This window comes from Symphodus melops (genome assembly GCF_947650265.1).
Source record: "Symphodus melops genome assembly, chromosome: 18".
Taxonomy (NCBI): domain Eukaryota; kingdom Metazoa; phylum Chordata; class Actinopteri; order Labriformes; family Labridae; genus Symphodus; species Symphodus melops.
The window spans coordinates 4380389-4398951 of NC_136708.1; the positions used below are offsets into that span (position 1 = coordinate 4380389).

General features: G+C 41.0%; 1 protein-coding gene across 8 annotated transcripts in view; it reads left to right on the forward strand.

The window, feature by feature from the left end:
• LOC306839691 (receptor-type tyrosine-protein phosphatase U-like) overlaps positions 1–18044 on the forward strand; it is a 203289-nt gene extending 185245 nt beyond the window's left edge. For all 8 annotated transcript variants that reach the window (XM_079368506.1, XM_079368508.1, XM_079368511.1 and 5 more), the window contains 6 exons: positions 1360–1509; positions 2852–3166; positions 6684–6809; positions 9744–9901; positions 12609–12744; positions 16954–18044. In XM_079368506.1, coding sequence (XP_079224632.1) covers positions 1360–1509; positions 2852–3166; positions 6684–6809; positions 9744–9901; positions 12609–12744; positions 16954–17016 — 948 coding nt within the window. In that variant the 3' untranslated portion in view covers positions 17017–18044. The remainder of the gene's footprint in view (positions 1–1359; positions 1510–2851; positions 3167–6683; positions 6810–9743; positions 9902–12608; positions 12745–16953) is intronic.
• The last annotated feature ends 519 nt before the right edge of the window (positions 18045–18563 follow it).

Below are 18563 nucleotides of genomic sequence, written 5' to 3' on the forward strand. Positions count from 1 at the left end.
AAGTCTTTACCATGTTTTTGTAATACTCATACGTGTCCCTAGTCTCACGACAAACACCCCAATTATGACAATGTCATGTCTATCCTCTCCATCTCTTGCCAAATGTGACATCACAAAGGGCAGTAGCCCCTCCCCCAGGTGGGTGATCCTCCCACAGCGAGGCTTTTGTTCAGCCAAAGAGTCCGCCTTCTCACTGTAAACAACTCTGTATGGTGCAAGAAAGCCAGAGCCACATCTCGTCTCAGAGGGGGGCGTGGTCAAACACAGCTCATTAACATTTAAAGCTACGGACACAGAAACAGCCTGTTCTGAGCAGGGCTGAAATTGAGGTGTTTGAGGCTGTTTTTAAAGCATAAATTCACAGAGGAAATGGGGAAACAGTGGATGGCTGTGGGTTATCTTAACGGTTTGCTTCGGCCGAGGTCTGACAACAGCCAAGGAACAAAATCTTTGCTACATCGCAATATAACCTAACTCTGCTTCTGTGAGATATTTTACCCATATATGATTAACATTACTCTTAGATGGTACACAGATTTAAATGTTATATTCACAGAGTCACCAAACTGAACAAATTCATGGAAATTCGTACTAACAATAGGCATGATCAGATAGAACAAGGAAATTCACAGACATGTTTTGGGTAGCTCTGGGACTTTTTCAATAACTTACTAAACTAGTAAAGTTGCTGTCATTTTTACATTGACAGCATGAGTTTGTTGTCAGTTTGCTATGGGTATGAACTTCCAGTTTTTAACTAAAGAAAACAGAAAGAGTTTTATTTCAGGGGCGGAATGGTTTGTATAGAAAAAAACAAAACAACAGTTTTTATTCCCTCATAATTTCGTCTTTCCACCTTTCCATTGAGCTGAAATGCTCTGCCAGCTGAATTCATATTGATGCAATTACAGGTCACATTAAATATGTTAAACAGGCTGGAAGAAGGACAGTGAAATGTCAGTCATGTTGAATGTACTCTTGTCTCTTTGATCTTTTGTTTGGTTGGATGTCAAAACAAATCGGCTCGTGTGGTTGTTAATTGCACAGCTCATGACGTCTTTTCAAGTACTGTGTGTGGGCAGCGTTCTGCTCCTCTGCTGTGAGATTTCTCTACTTTTGGCCCATTTATAAACAATTTTCTGCTTGAAAACAATGACTTAGAGTGGGCAAGGCAACAAAATGAGAATCGTTTGACAGATATTTTTTTTTGCTAATAGTCAAACTTTCAGCAGCAGTAATTAAATCCTGCATTGTTCCTCACAAGTGGGCAATTAATAGTTTGGAGTTCCACGAATGCGGTGAGTGTTTTTGTCCGACTTTGTTCATTTGTGAATGTTTGTCCCTGCGTCGCTCTTTTAGGAGCAGTATGTGTTCATCCACGACGCCATCCTGGAGGCCTGTCTGTGTGGAGAGACGGCCATCCCGGTCAACGAGTTTGCTCTCACCTATAAGGAGATGCTGAAGGTTGACTCTCAGAGCAACACTTCACAGCTCAGAGAGGAGTTCCAGGTAACACACAGGACATACTTTTAAAGTGTGGGATTGTAATCTCTTTGTTTTGTTATTGCATTTCTCTTCATGCTTCCTGAGCTGTCCTTGGGCTGTGTTTGTACCCCAGCTTGTGAAATGGGAAAGAAAACAAAAGGCACAACAAACACATATCACAGCAGACTAGCAAGTTATCTGATGTGCTGTGAATATCTGCGGATATCTGGGAAGCGTGTCCTTCTTCATGCTTGATAGCTTTTTAGCAGGACCGCTTAAGTTTAAGCCCAGTTTTGGTCCCCACCTTGTGGTTAAAAGCCGGAAGGAAAGGACAACCTGGTAGCTCAAATGGTTATTATGTTCCTCCACCACAAGCAAACATTAATCCTAACAGACAAAAGAGCCTTCTACAGATTTGTAAGTAACATATGTAAATAACAAAAAAGCAGGTTAGCCACATGACCATGCTAAGCTTCTTTTTTACAGTGCAAAAAAATAGCCATACATAAAAAAAAAAACATGGATGTACTGCAGTGTCAGTGACCCCATGTATACGTATCAGTAAACCTCCCTGGCTGAAAGAAATGAATACTTAGTTATAATGAGAGTGGTGAGCATTAATATAATATGTGTAATATATACAATAATATAACATAGAAAGCTTTTGAGCTCAACAGAAAAGCTATAGATTGCATATACACATGTTCTTGATATGGCGTTAAGAACATGTTTTTTATCTGTTCATAATGGTTCGGCCCTGTGCATTTAAAGCCAGCATTATCAAGTTATTTATTGGATGACCTTCAGCAAGAATATCATTTTGTTATCCAAAGCAGCACAGCGACAGGACCCTCTGAGCGCTGTTCATATGAGACGTCTCACAGGACAGACTCTCATAACTGCACCTTGTTACCGACACACAATCTGCAGGGTCACGAGCTATAATGGACTCCTCATTTGGTCCTAACCAATAGGAAGTCATTCAACACGTCAGTTAGAAAATCAGTTCATTTCAGTTTCCGTTGCTCTGTAATATTCGTATTCATAATGTATGAGACTGAGCTGAATGTGTTTTTTATCCAATAAGCCTTAAGGGGGTTTTGACTGATAATTAATGTGTTTTTAAAGTTTTCCAGAGATAGTTATGCTTGTCAAGTATTGACACAGACACTGTTTGAGCGGAGAATATTTTTTTAAAGTATCCGTCCATCTATCTTTGATCCAAATTTCTGTTACTCTGCGTCCATCACCGCTGATTTTAATCTTTAGACTTTTCCCATTATCGCATCATCTAAAATGAGAAGACACTTGTGCCAACCCTCGTTATTATCTTCCCTGCATCCCCTTCTCACTCCTCCTCCCTTAGACTCTGAACTCAGTGACTCCTCACCTGGATGTGGAGGAGTGCAGCATTTCCCTGATGCCCAGAAACCGGGAGAAGAATCGCAGCATGGACGTCTTGCCGCCAGACCGCTCCCTGGCCTTCCTTGTCACCACTGAGGGAGAAAGCAGCAATTACATCAACGCAGCGCTGGCTGACAGCTTCCTGCGGCCCGCCGCCTTCGTGGTAACGCCGCACCCGCTGCCGGGAACCACCACCGACTTCTGGAGACTGGTGTACGACTACGGCTGCACCTCTGTGGTGATGCTCAACCAGCTGAACCAGTCCAACTCTGCCTGGGTAAGAGGAGGCGGGGGCTTTTAAAGCAGCAAGATTAAACTGTCTACACATCATGTGCTGGCAGTAGAAGGCATTTTATTTTCATCTTATCATGTTGAGCTCAAACTTTATAATTATCTGCCTGCCTCATGTGATATACAAATCACTGCATCACCGCTGAGTTCTGATCATGAAGTGTTTCTTACATTCATTCGAAAGCAGAATTGCTTATTTCTGCAGTGCAGTTGCATTCAAGGTCAGGACAAATAGATGCAAATTCAGACACATTTTTCATTTGAGCAAAAGTCCAGTTTGTAAGTGGAGCCAGATATTTGTGTGAATCTGTTCAGCAATAACTGTAAATGTCGAGATTGTCTTTGAGTCGTGATATTCTGTTAAACTTTGTTTGGAGATAGGACAGCACCGCCAGCGTCCTCTGTTAAACATGTTTGAACCAACTTCCATGACGAGATATATCACTTTAAGGCTGTTTGGTTCTCTCGTGAATTGACCTTGAAAAAGTATTATTTTAAAAGGCATCATATTGTAGTTTACGGTATTCCTTAGACACATTTTTATTGCATTGAACTTTGTGTAAAATCTGACTTCAGCAAGCATCTATCAGAGAACTCTTGACAGCGAGCTAAGCCTAGCTAGCCTCACTAGCATGTCGTCATAATGCTCAATAGTCCCCATCAAGCAGCTGGGGAGAACACAATACATCTGGACACAAGTTCTTGAGAAATTAATTCATAAGGACACGTTGACTTTTGAGCACAAAATCTAGTATGCTGAAAATTCATCTGCAAAAAGTGTCATATTGCATCACATGAAGAAAACTTCCAGGCAAAGAAAAACATATTTTTCTCGTCTCAGGGCAAAATGAGTTCTGGATTCACGACCATTCAACACTGCTACCATGTTTCTATTGATACAAAGCTTCATGCAAATGGGTGAAGTATCCCTTTAACTCTCCAAAGCTTGACAGGTATCACATATATTCAAACTAATTCATTTCAATATTCCTCTAAATATTCACATTTGTTTGGCCTTCAAAATCAGCCCTCGTGTTTAAATGTTCTTGTGATAGAGTTTTGCACCAGATTTTCACCGAGGTTCACTTTCTGACACAAGTAGCTTTTTGAAGCATTTCAAATCACTTTCTACCTGAAAGACATACGAGGAATGTGGAGTGTCCGATCCAATTTTCGACAGTTTCCCTACCAGTGGAAGTTTCAGACCTGAGTCAAAGGAGATAAATAACAAAGTAAGCAACAATGTAGAAGAACATGCAGGCGGGCTCCTTCCTAAATGCTGCCTACTTAACCAGCAGAATGTGCTTAAAAGAAGAAGTCCTCCAACCTGAGAAATAAAAAAATAAAAAAGTGTAAATATTCTCAAAGATGAGGAGCTCTTTTCCTTTCTGTGTGAAAGGAAAATTACATGTGAATCCCAACCCCAACAAGACGCAGAGCTCATTACACTTGAATTCTGTTACTCAAAGTCAAGGGTTGTGAAAAAAGTGTTGGCTGAGATGGTTTGGCCTTTTCTAGTTCTTTGTAGTGTTAATCAGTGCTGTTCCCACATGTGGTGTACCCTACATGCAACATGTAGTTTTAAAAAAAAGTAAAAGAATAACTATAAACGTTTCAATTTTGAGGATTTAATGATAATAAATTCTTCTAACTCTTGTTAGAAATAAGTCCCCAAAGCGTCTACGCTGATTTTTTTCTCCTTGAGATGTAATCTCTGTGAAGTGTTTTCCTGGCCCTAAAATCTGCATAACCAAAAAAAAACAAAAAAAAAAACATAATTAATATTGAATACATCAAATGAAAATAAATACAAAAACAAGAATTATTAGTCAAAATGTTTTTATCCAAACCGTCCTGAATGTTTCATCATGAAAGTAAAGTCTCCGGCCCCACAAATGATTGAACGTCAACATATTGGATTTTAATCAATCAAACAAATTGCGTGACCTACAGTTTTGTTCGTAACGCTTTGACTTGAGTGTTTGTTTAATTAGAGACCACAGCAGGAATCTGAAAACAGCAATGAGGTGGCCAAGTGGTTAGTTTGTGTGCTTCATGTACAGAGTCCTTGAAGCGGGCGGCCCAGGTTCAAGTCCAACCTCAAGTCCAGCTCTTTTCCCACAAGTCATTCCCCACTTTCTCTCTCTTTGATTTCCAACTCTATCCACTCTATGTCCTGTCTCCCAAATAAATCTCAAATATATAAAAACAGCTTGAGCAGCATCAAGAATCTCAAAGAGACACTTTTGAAAGGGTTCATCTCAGCACTTTGACACATGAATTTAAATCAAAAAACATATCCTGCTTCGACGTGTGTTGTTGATCCATAAATACCAACGCCTGTCAGCAGTGACAGCATGTCAGTCACTCGGCCCCGGACCTTCAGATTAAAGGTGAATGTGACGCACAGTACAGTAAGGATGGATCATCACGTCTGGCCTCTAACCGCAGAGCTTCCATCCTGCATCGAACCGTCCATGTCGTTTGCATACAGTGGTTAACACGTTCTTATCGTTTCCCCCGTGTTTGCTCATGCGTGGGTTTGTCCTGACGTCTCCCTATCGCCACTCTGTCACGTGTCATGTTAGATTCCCCCGCTCAACATTTCCAGGCGTGCCTGTCAGCTGCAACCTGTCCTTCCCCCTCTGTCACTCTCTCCTTCTCCTTCTTCTTCTTCTCCTTTCTTGTCTGTGGCTTGCCACTGGATTAGCAGACACTCTCAGTTTGCCCTCCTGAGTCGGAGCTGCCTGTCTCTTGTCTCAACGTATAAATATTTATCTCCCCTCCTTTTCCAATGTGACCTGTTAATACCCTTCTGTCAATGTGGAATGCCATTATCACTTCCTACTCCAGGGGTCCCCTCAACCCTAAAGTGACCGCAGCACACGTCAGCATGTCATCGCCGCGTCCCCGTCCCCCCCCCATCCTGTTGGCCAGAGGGACGTGTTTCTCAAGTCGCGGTGATGGGAGACCTTGGCTTTTTGCGTGCACCAACCTCTTGGCTAACTTCCTGTTTATCTCTCCCAGGCATAGCCAAGGTCTCCTACTCCATTAATTTATAATGTGCTAATGGTAATGATTTCCGCTCATGCATAATTCATGCTAGGTGACCGCTGCTCATGTGAAGGATTGTTCTGGGGAACGAGCGTTTTTTTTTTTTTTTTCCTCTCTCATTTAATTTACGGTTGCTATTTGTAGATAATCATTGTCATTTAGGCTAATTGTCTCTGCTGTCAATACTCAGGTGTCTTGTTACCGGGCTTCAACATCACTGACTGCTGACATAATGATTTGTCCTGCCGCAAGCAAGCGTGGGCTAATGACCTGTTAACCTCTCTTTTCCTCTCACGTCTCCTCTTCATCTCGATCCTTTCTTTTTCTCTCCCTCTCTTCCTCTCATCTGTTGTCTCATCATTCCCTTTCCCTTCTCCCTTATTGCTCTTTACATTCTATTTTATTCTCTTTCTCAACCCCCCCACCCCCCTCCCCCTTCCATTTCTCAGCCTTGTCTGCAGTATTGGCCTGAACCCGGGTTGCAGCAGTTTGGGCCGATGACGGTCGAGCTCTTATCCAGGACGTCCGATGATGATGTTATCATCCGTCTCTTTGGGGTTCAGAACATCACCCGGGTAAGTGGACACAGACCACCATGAACAGATATCAGGATTCTGTTCAAAAAAGATGGTGGAGAAACCAAATGAGGGATATTTTAACATATCTAAAGGCTACCCCACGAAGTTCAGTATACCCAGACTGTCTTGGAGTAAGCTGGCTCAACAATGCCTAAGGTGCACTCAGTTGAACACCGAGTTGAGTCACCGAGAAGTTGGGGGTTCAAGGGCAACTCGGCAGTGCTCAGGAAGTGAACTGGCACCTCTGCAGCTGCTAGACTGACTTTGTGAGTTGGTCTGGTTCCAAACACAAGTCCCTAACCACTGAGCTACTGCAAACAAAAAGGGATGTGTTTCATTTGTGAACACACAGAGTTACTAACTAGCTCAGCAATGCTTGGCTAAAGTCTCCGTGACAAGTTTCCATGACTTTATCTCATGGAAGGACTTCAATGCCTTTAATGACTTCCTTCAAATAGAAACAAACATTAAGATCGAAGTGTGCTCTCTGAATCAATCCACGCTGCCTTGACGTGTCAGTTTGACAGAGTAAATGGCTCCATTGCTCTTTAATTAGATGTTAAGTTTTCTTATCTGTCGACATGTTTTTGCTGTAATGTTGGATATGGACAAAAACGTTGGCTCAAGTCGTCCCTCCGCAGAGAACTGGTCCAGCACTGTGTTGCTGTCGGAGGCATTTACTGGCTCATTTTTTTTAAAGAGGGTTAATGAAGCCCGGCACTAATAAAAGGATTCTGAACAGTGACCTATGGGTGCCAGCAGTGAGAATGATATACAGCATTATTAACCTTCTTTCTTTCCTAGCGACATGATATTATTAATAGCCACATAAAGTCTGTAGACCTGTTTCATCCTGTCAGACACTTTATGTAACGATGCGACAAACTTACTGAAATTCTTGTTGTGAACCATATCCAATATTTTATTTTGCCGTTCTTTTGTTATTGAATGTGTTGTTTTTCTGTGGTTACATTAATGGTTGAGCATCATAGAGTAGCTCCAGCTCCCACTCTACACCGTACCACCTCTTCTAGCTCCCACACTGTGACCTTAAGTAGCTCCTTTAGATCCTCAGAAGTCTCCTGTAGGTTATTCCAGCAGCTAGTCCCAGCTAGGATCTGTCTCTGTCCAAATGCCTCAAAAAAAAACTTTTGACCCCTGGGCCACCCTTTAATCTAAACCTTCCCTGTCAGTGCCTCCATCAACCTCCCACTCCCACCCAGCCCCTTAAACATCTCAACACCAAATCAAAAACTGTTCCCACACGGCCTCTCTGCAGGACACCGAGGAGACAGACTCCACAGATCAAGACACTGCTAGCCTCTGTCCTAAGAAGGTACTCATTTCTCCAGTAGATGTAGGAAGTGCCTTGAGTTTTTGTAACCAAACAACAACACTTTTTACCTGGGTACTTTAAGCCTTTAACCAAACTTATGACTTGACAAAAATACCCTTTGAATTCTCTGACCAATAGTAGGGCGAGGGATGGGTTTGCAACTTGTACGAAAGTAGACATTACTATCTTTGTATGTATCCTAGTAGAGCACTTCCTGGTCTTGCTCTGGTGTGCTTTAATTGGCTTGGAAAGTCAATCTAAATTCGTGAAACCTAAAGTCACGGTTGAAGACATATTGACCGAAACTGGGATTATTTTCCTAAATTACCCCAAGCAGTGTTTGCACCTTAACTAATCCAAATACACGGTTGAAGTAGCAAACAGTTGAAGTTTGGTTGAGAAAGGCTTCGTGTCAGGGTATAATACGCGACTTTGAGGGTTGATGTCCAGTTAGACTTTAACACCAGTCTCACAAAAAAAAAAAAAGCTTTCCCTTCAGCATTGTTTAAGCATTAAACTAAGAATAAACCATCACAAGGATAACCATTTACACACATGCATGCTCTCACACATAGTTCAGACAACTCATGTTTGCATGTTTGAAATAGTTGTTGCAGCAGCTCAACATAGTTTGAGTTTGCCCTCTAAGCTCCGACCTCGTCACTCTTTGATTTGAGGAGTGATGACAAAATAAGTTAAGCCCAGTCGGAGCCTGTGGGTGGATGCTTCAGAGGCGGATTTAAGTGCAGCACTGGTGCGAGATGACAAGGTATTGACAGAACAGAGGGAGAGACTGATTGGAGATGGTGAGAAGGACGCCTGTCAGTGTAAAGTCTGTGTGAACTGGCTCGCAGGTGTCGCCTCACTGAAGTGTCTCCTGAATGAAGACTTCTTTATTTTCTGTGAATATCTGCACATTAACATAGCTGGGATTTTAAAAAGAAATCCCACCAGTTACAGTATCTTCAAGGTTTCATCTCCCAACATCTATCAACACTTAACACAGGAAGTGTCAGTTTGTCTGGGGGGGGGAAAAATCCAAACACCAGCTTGGAGTAGATCTAGTAAAGAATCAAGATTGTTTGATTTGTGACGTAAGTTTTCCACAACATTTAGAGCATGAATATGGGTTAATCCCCAGCTGGTGTTTTAAAACTCATGTATACGTCATGACTAAGACAACACAGCCGCTGGTCTTTTTATTCACTTGGACTTTATGTACAGCAAACTTTGAGGGATTTACAGCCTTTCTGCTCCAGCTGTTGCTGCTCGATACTTTCAACTGTGGTGCATGTTGGTCAATAATAAGATCATCCCCAGTATTATGTAACTTGACTGTGAGTTACAGTACATTTCTACTCACTGCAACTTTTATAGCCACACACAAGTAAAGAACGGGAGAACCAAGATTGAACTTAAGCAGGTTCGAAGTGTTGACAGATTCCCCTCTGGCTGATAACCTGATCGACATCTGAATATGTGTGGAGCAGAACACATGAGCCTAAGACATAACTGTAGGATGGCTTCTATTGGAAAAAAACATAAAACCTTTACTAACTTTCTCTCCACTTTCCAATACTCTTGCTCTCTTTTAGTTGCAGGAAGGCCAGCTGGTGGTGCGTCACTTCCAATTCCTGCGTTGGTCTCCGTACCGCGACGTGCCCGACTCCAAGAAAGCCTTCATCAGCCTCCTGGCTCAGGTTCATAACTGGCAGAGGGAGTGTGGAGAGGGACGCACCATTGTCCACTGCCTGTGAGTGTACCTGCAAACAACTTTATCCATACAAACGTTTGTTTTTATCTGCTACTTCTGTTTTAGACTGACAGGGTGATAGCTTGGGCCACACATTCACAGATGATGGATACTTAGTGAAATATAGGTATAAAAGATGCATAATGCTTTTGACAGCTGCAGTAAAACAGTTAGATTTACAAACGTCCCCTAATGGTGTTTGTTTTGACAGACTCAGACTTTGTCTCTACCGAGGAGACCTTTTATTTTAAGTTGTTGCTCTTTTTAAAGCAGCAAGAACACAGTCCTTTTACGATGCAGAACATGGGAGTCGAGGGTCTTTTATAACCCGGACAGGTGTTTCATTTTGTGGTGTTATTTTTTCTTGAACACATTTTTTTTTCCGTTCGATCCATAATAACGATCCACAACTCCAAAGTCAACTTAGAAAGCATAAAAACATTATGATTGAGGCAGCAGTAAAGCAGCCCCCATGTTCCGCTCAATTAGTTCAATGTTGAGCAGGGGAATCTAACAGTTAAAAGAGTTTTTTTCAATGAAGCGTGGTGACTTTAAAGAGAGCAATTCAAAGGCTTTTATGTTTTAAATACAAACAAACACATCTCACTTGAACACATATTTTTGTAACACTTCATTATTTTTTAGTTACCGTAAATTCCGGACTATAAGCCGCTACTTTTTTCTCACACTTCGAGCACTGCGGCTTCTACTCCGGTGCGGCTAATGCATGGATTTTTTATGGGGGACAATGAGCTTCTGCCGCAAAAACATTTGACTTCGTCACGTCGGATCTTAATATCAGTCATTTTGCGCTTCATGCACGCACCCTCATCATGGAAAACACACGGAGAAATACATATGATGTAGCTTTCAAGTTAAAGGCGATCGACCTGGCTATCAAAGAAGCTAACAGAGCTGCTGCACGTTAAGATGACACTGACAGCGACAACAGAGACTGAGGAAGTGAGTAATGAAGTCATTCTGAGGCAGTGAATGGATGGACTTTTTCTTGTGAAATATATTACGGTCATCTTTTTCATCAGCCGTGTTACAGACACCGTCGGCTAGGCTTCGTATTGTAACGGTTCATGTTGTAAAGTCAGTAGTTGATAATGTGTTCATAATTCCGATTATGTGGAGAGTCAGTGAATGCACCAGCGAGAACGTGTTGAGTGGCTGTATGAGAGAACGCTGGAGGGGAGAGAGTTGGATTGTTACGGCAAGTTATGTGTTGCTCTCTGCTGTAAACGGCGTGGTCACGGCCGACAGTGATCGGGTTATTAAAAGTTATTATTTGAACGCTCTCGTCGTCCTTTAACGGACGCTACAGTATTTGCGGATGTTACCGGTAGCCTACGTCTGTGTAAATAGCTCTTGTTATAGCGTGGACACCTGCGGCTTATAATCAAGTGCGGCTTATATATGTACAAATACATTTATTTACTTATTACTTATATCCAGGTGCGCTCAATAGTACGGAATTTACGGTATATTCTATTCTATTATTGTGAAACTGTGTGTTTATTGTTATTATTGTTTTTGCACGGCCTGCGGAAAAGTCCTTACATTTCACTCCACATCTGTATGAGCACGTGACAAATCTTGAATCTTGAATCTTGAACAGTATGTAAATTCGGACAGCAGGGGGCTCTTAATCAAAACAAAAGATGACCTCGAGTCCGGAGGTGAATCATGGGAGTGATTCTCTCTGCTACTCCATCCTCACACCCACTATAAACACCCCCTCAGTGTTGACCGTAGTAAAGACAAAGGGGTGGAACAGACCTGAGGAATAGAGTACGTTCAACGACGATGTCAATGTTGCACATTGAAACAGAAAGCTTGCTCTGTACGGATCCTTTGTTGTCATACTCAAGTTAACACACTATGACCAGAAGGAATACATTACAGCCTCCACAGCCTGTTCAGCAGTCTAAAAGCTTTTTGTACAGATTAGCACAATTATTCGATTTTAAGCTACAGTCGCTGCATATGGATTCCAAAAATTTTTTTATCAGACTTTCAAATCTAGTACTAAATTGAACATCTGCTCATGAATTTTATTTTCCACTGCATAAAAAAGGAAATGAAACAGCTTTCAGATTCTCTGTGAATATTTGGACCTCAAGATAAATGTGTTCTTATACAAGGCCATGCAGAATGATAATGTTCCCTTTACTATGTCTACTTAAACATGCCTTGATAAAAAAAAAGAAAAAAGAGCTGGTTTAATTTAAAATGATTAAAACCATTAAATCTGAGTTACAGAGAGTAACTTCACTTCCCATTTAGTGAGTGAGTACATTAGCTGCATTAGCATTATCCCTTTAGATCTGTGGAGGTCAGAATATGTGTTAGTCATCTCATATCTGATTAAATCCCCGCTCCTGTATTTTAATGAGAACTTTGCTCTGATATTCATCTTGAAAGTCTGCCAGTTGGCCTTTTTCTGACAGCATGCTTGATCTGTGCTCAGTCATACTGTGACATTTCATTCTAAAGCTCCCCCCTCAGAGAGGCTGTCTGAGCCGCTCTACCACATCTTTATTAGGTCACTCATGTCTCAATTCTTCTTTTCCTTGTGTTTATGTGTGTGTGTGTGTGTGTGTGTGTGTGTGTGTGTGTGTGTGTGTGTGTGTGTGTGTGTCGGTGTCGGTGTGTGTGTGTGTGTGTGTGCGTTTGTGTCTGCGTGTCTTTCCTGGAGTAGGAACGGTGGCGGTCGAAGCGGAACTTTCTGCGCCTGCACCATGATCCTGGAAATGATTCGGCACCACAGTGTAGCGGACGTTTTCTTTGCTGCCAAAACACTGCGGAACTCCAAGCCCAACATGGTGGAGACAATGGTGAGCATGGAGAAGTGTATACAGAGTAGTGTATATATATATATATATGTCTGCTGCCTCAGATAAATGGACTTGAGCTTATATAGTGATTTTCTAGTCTTCTAACTACTCGAAGCCCCATCCACACACTGATGGCAGAGGTTGCTATCTAAACGGACCATCAGAAGTAACTAATCTCATTCATACACATTCATACTGCCCTGATGCAGCAGGGGGAGCAATTTGGGAGTTAAGTGTTTTGCCCAAGGACACATCGGACATGTTGCTATAGGAGCTGAGGATCGAACCCTTTTGGTTGAGAGATGATGACTCTACCAAATGAGTCACAGCCACCCCAAGATAGGAAAGTCAACATGAAAAACTTCACTCAAAGAAGACAATGACATGAAATATTCTACTTGTATACACCGTAAAACCCAGAATATCACATTCACCTGTAAATAAGACGCAGTATGTTTTGGGAGGTCTGATTTCCATTGCATTCTTTAAAGTCCACACCATTTAGTTTCTGTGCAGCTCTCTGACTCTTTCTGTTTTGGCAATCCTGACAGCTAATGGTAACCCTCAAAATATTTCCATAGCTTGTAATGCACTGATACAGGTGCAAGTGTAACTTAAAAGGTAAACTCTTGCGCATTGTCTTACTGAACATTATTAGTTAGTCAAGAAGGGCGGGACATCTTTGATAGGAAGTTGTTAAAAGCCTGCAACCAATTATGACATCAGCTTTGAATCATCAAATTAATAAACAAATAAACATCAGCTTCCCAGTTGAGTGCACACACACCAAAAAAATCGAAAGCTGAAGAGGCAATTCTTAAAATTTTCAGTTCCAGTTCAGTGGAAAATAAAGATCTCAAAAGACACATAGAGATCTAAACACAGCATTTAGAAATGCTGGAGAAGATCAAACACTCAAAAAATGGGCAGTATCATACTTCATACTTTGTCACAAAAGTCCCCAAAATACTCGCAACTGACAAACATGTTTACCACACAGGAATCTCTAAAAAAAAAAAAAAAAAAAAAAAGCTACAAGTTTAAAATGGCTTGAGGTCATGTTCATGTGGGTGATGGTGGCGGTGATTTGAGATGAGTTAACCTGATCACATCCTGACGCCCAAGCTAACACTGTCACGTCTCTGCTGCCCAACTGTCAAATGTAAAGCTACGCTAAAATGAAATTACTTCTGTGTATTTAATAAGCTGTGATTTTCCGTGTGATGTGATTACCGTTTTACATTACAATCCTCATAGTTATTCTCCTTTTAAAACGATGAAACATGCCAACACACAGTAGGCTATGTTTTCGCAAAGACTGTGCACATACTTAGGGCCAGATGTAAGACTAACATATACCTGAAGTCTATGCTTGATGTATTTTAGTCATTTTGACACAATTAAAAACACTTCCTTTAAACTAGAACATGTTTGAAATTACACATTGCTGGTGTACAAACATCAGACAGACAGCTCTTAATAAGGCCCATTGCTCTTTGACTGTCATGAAACAGTATAATTACTGAAGCTACCACACTGAGTGTGACAGCTGCCAAAACAAACAACCACATATTAGAGTATTCAACACATACAACATTATATGAAGGAATAATGAAGTAAAGCATAACAGAAGTCGAGTGTAATGGTACGGATGGGTCAAAATCTGAACTGTGCCACAAGGTCATATAAAGAAAACATGGTCAGTGTATGCATTGTTTGCTAGCTACAGCTAACATGGCTGTAAGATAACCTCCGTCTTGACACAGAGTAGTGACATATTAAGCTTCATGGTGAGTTTGCTGTTGTTTGCTTAATTTTTTATGTAACTGCTTATTGAAAATATCACTTTTGATTAACACGTCTGGTTTTTTTAGATTCAATTTAAGGTTGTTGTTTTTTTTAAAATGTGAATCTGACATTCTGCAGTCACAGAGAAAATTAAGCTCTAGAGGCAACAGTGTTACCAATGTCTCCACCCACAGTAACCTCAAGACATGAATGCTTTTGAGTAAGCAGATTAGGCATCACCATACACCAAATGAATCCTAACAGCCCTCTTTATGTAGAGCTGAAATAAAGGGTCTATGACCTTTGTTTTTGGGGCTCATATTGATCATAGGCATGGCTGTATCTTGGCAGACTGACATTGATTTCTAAGGACAAGCATAAACAGTGTTTCAAAGGCACATTCAATATGTTTTCATCTTGTGCATTGCAGATGCATGGCAAACAACCCAAGTACATTAAAGGTTTAAAGGATAAGGCTGGAGACATTCCATGTTTTTGCTACAATAAACAAACCCCATGAATACACCTCAACCGACATGCATTCTCTTCAAACACTCTGCAACTCCCCTACCCTGTCTGTGGCACTAAACCTCCTACTTAACATGCAAATCTGCAGCGGATTACTTTGACATCTTTGCAAATACACGTATAGGCATATTTCTGACAAACACAAGGAGATCAATTCATTGATACTGCTCTTTTACATTCTTGTTAATTATAAAGCAGAGTTGAAGCTATGATTAAATATTCTCTTGTTATCAGGGAGTCCCTTGAAGATACATCAGGAAAAGGGTTAGCTTAGCTTTGCCTAGCATGAAGACAGGAACAGCTAGCCTGATTCTGTTTCTAAGTACACTCCTGTTGTTCCTCTAGTTGTCAACTTTATCTTTAAAGTTGTGTTTTTATGTTTAATCTGTATGATAAGGCTCTGGAAAATAAATAATTCTAGTTCCACACGTTTAAGAAACAACAGACTGTTGTAATTCTTGGTCAGATTCAGTGGCCTTCTTTTTGGTTATAATAAAACCTACTTGCCCACTCTGTTTCATTAAATGTCACTTATTTTCCTTCTTTAAAACCAGTTCAAAAGAGTCTCTTTGTTGTTCTAAATCCACTCTGATCCTTTACCTATCATGTCTATAAACCCCACTATTTCAGCCCTACACAAAACAGGCTGTTTCTGTGTCTGTAGCTTTAAATGTAAATGAGCTGTTTTCGACCACGCCCCCTCTCTGGAAGGGGATCTAACTCTGGCTTGCTTTCAATGTGGGAGTGTCACCCACCTGGGGGACAGGTTACTGCCCTTCGTGATATAATGAAGGGGGAATTTTGAAAGGGCCTATTTGAGCAAAGATTTTCAAAAAGTGGAGCAGGCAAAAGACGGAGAGTATGGCCATATAATAGGAGGGTTTGCAGAAAGACTGGAGACACATATTAGTGTTCGAGAAATGCAATAATTGCATTTTGCATAATATGTGACCTTTATAGCTCATGTGAGGATTTTTGTTTGCGATGTTGGTTCCCCCTGTGGAAAGTCTCATCTCTTTGCTGATTTTGTCCTATACAGTATATGCATAGGATGTTTGGTTTTTTTTCCAAAATATCTCATCCTTCTTTCTCTAAATAGTCGATCGTATCACTCACAGATGCCCAAGGCGGTGCATGGAAGCTGACCTTATCCCTCTTACATACCGAAGGTCAAGTTATGCTATTTCAATTGGCAATACAGCTAAAAAATATATTGTTTATAAGCTGGGAAGAACTGAAAAATAAATATAAATATATTCTACTGAATCCTTCAACAATTCATTCAATATCTTCTCTCATGGTATTCCATCAATCTTTCACACTTTGCTGTGAAAGTCCATCCTTTGTGGTATTGAAAGGCTTTAACTCTGAGATGTTGAACTCTGTCTTAGCAGGATCAATCAATCTCGGTTCCCGTCAACACAAGAAATGTGTTGATGAAGAGTCAGATTTCATATTGGACCTACTGCAACTTAGGCTTTTGTTTGTCTAAGCATACTTTTTGTGGAGAATGTGACGTATGTAAGGGCACCAGAAGTGTATAAACAACAAATCGTAAATTGAAGTTTTGTACGTTTTTTGTCTCTATTTTTATCAAAAGACTTGGCTATCATGTTTTGTCTCTGACTTACTTAAAATGCTCAATGGCACAATTATAAAGGGTCCACAAAGAGCTTAATGGCTCTTTCTTTAGAAACTTAAAATATAATTCAACTATAATAACCTGCATAACGTCTGGTGGAAGAAGAAGTAGATTAATAACAAAGAAAGAACATTTTTTTTCTTCATGAATGCTCTTCATATTTGAACGAAGGAAGATCGAAGGACTTGTAGATAATAAAAAAAAAAAACGATTTGCTGTTGACATCTAAAACCTTTTTATTCTCCTTTCAGGAGCAGTACCGGTTCTGCTACGACCTGGCCCAGGAATACCTGGACTGCTTGGAGGTCAGATAGCACCAAACCCTCCATGCTCGCCCCTCTGAAAGGATAAGGTCTGGATCCTGGATTCTGCATCCTGGATCACTACTCCTGCCTCCTAAGTCCAATGTAAACAGCTCTGGTTGTGTTCTTCGCCATGCCTGGATGAAACGCTGTCTGTCATAAAGATTGACCGACAAAGCCTGCTGGACAACTTGTAACATATTACTGAAACCTTCTTCTTCTTCTTTCTTTCATTTTGCTTTTCCTTGGCACTCTGATCCAACCTGTATTCCTTTGTGCCACTTTACACCACCGAACCAGAGGACACCAAACAGGAATGCTAGAGTTAATTTTCTATCTAAGCCACTGTCAAAGCAGCCGGACTTCCTGTTGTACACCTGAATGACAGGACTCAAGAGTTCAGCTGTGTCCTGCCTTATTATGAACAAACACTGAAAAAGGAATAGCAGTTGATTATGACCGCTGGCTGATATTTGTTTGTTTGTAACACTGTAAATGGTGCAATCTGCTGTTGGTGAACATCCCATGTTGTACTGTACTATATTGAACTCTATAGAATCATGGCTGAGGCTGATGATGAAGGTATACTGAGGGTGAAGGAAAGACGTCGGTCACATCCGATGGACATATCTGTACAGTAAACTTGTCTTGGACCTAATTTCTCTTTATTTATTTTACATGTATATACAGTAGATGTTTTCTTTTCTTCCTCTTCCCCCCCTCCCCGGTTGTTTCTAGATGTTCTCTACGTCTTATCAATGTGCCAATCCATTCTCTCTGTGTCTGTAAATGGGGACCACTTCAGCATCTGCATGCCCAGTCGTAAGTGTTTCATCGCAGTGTGTGGCCCAAGTCTGCTTTAGGGTGGATTCTGTGACGCGACTCCCTCCGCTAGTCCTGAGAGATCTGTAAGAATAACCATGTGTTGCTGTGAGAATACGGCGAAAATCTGTTGCTTTCTAAATTTGTATTTATTCAATGTGTTTTATTTTCTAAACAGTGTATAAAACAGGAAAAGAAATAAAATATGTTGTTGCCTAACAACCGACCTCTGCAGTGTCTTTTTTTTTATGTTTACAGAATCTGATAGTCTTCATGTCCGTTTCATGGTAAAGGCAAAATAGACTTGAGCTTCGTTGCTTTTCTAGTCTTCTGACTGCTCAAAGAGCTTTTACACTGTAGGTCACACCTACACATTCACACACTAGTGGCAGAGGGCCTGTACTTTATTTGTGTAGTGCTTTACCGCAGACAATAAAAGCAACAGACAGAAAATAAACCAACCGACGCAAAACAAACACAAGAAGACATGACAGGAATCTTAAAACACCCACAAACAACACAGAAATGCCAAAAGGACAGAGCTGCCATAGAGACAGTTGTCTCAACGGAGAGACAAAATGACTCTACCATAGAGGGGAAAAAAACCCCTCCTCCAACAGAGACATCAAATGGTAAATGGACTTCAGCTTGTAGAGCACTTTCCTTGTCTTCTACACCACAGGTCACACCTTCATTATTCACACACTGATGGCAGAGGCTGCTGTGTGAAGTGACCA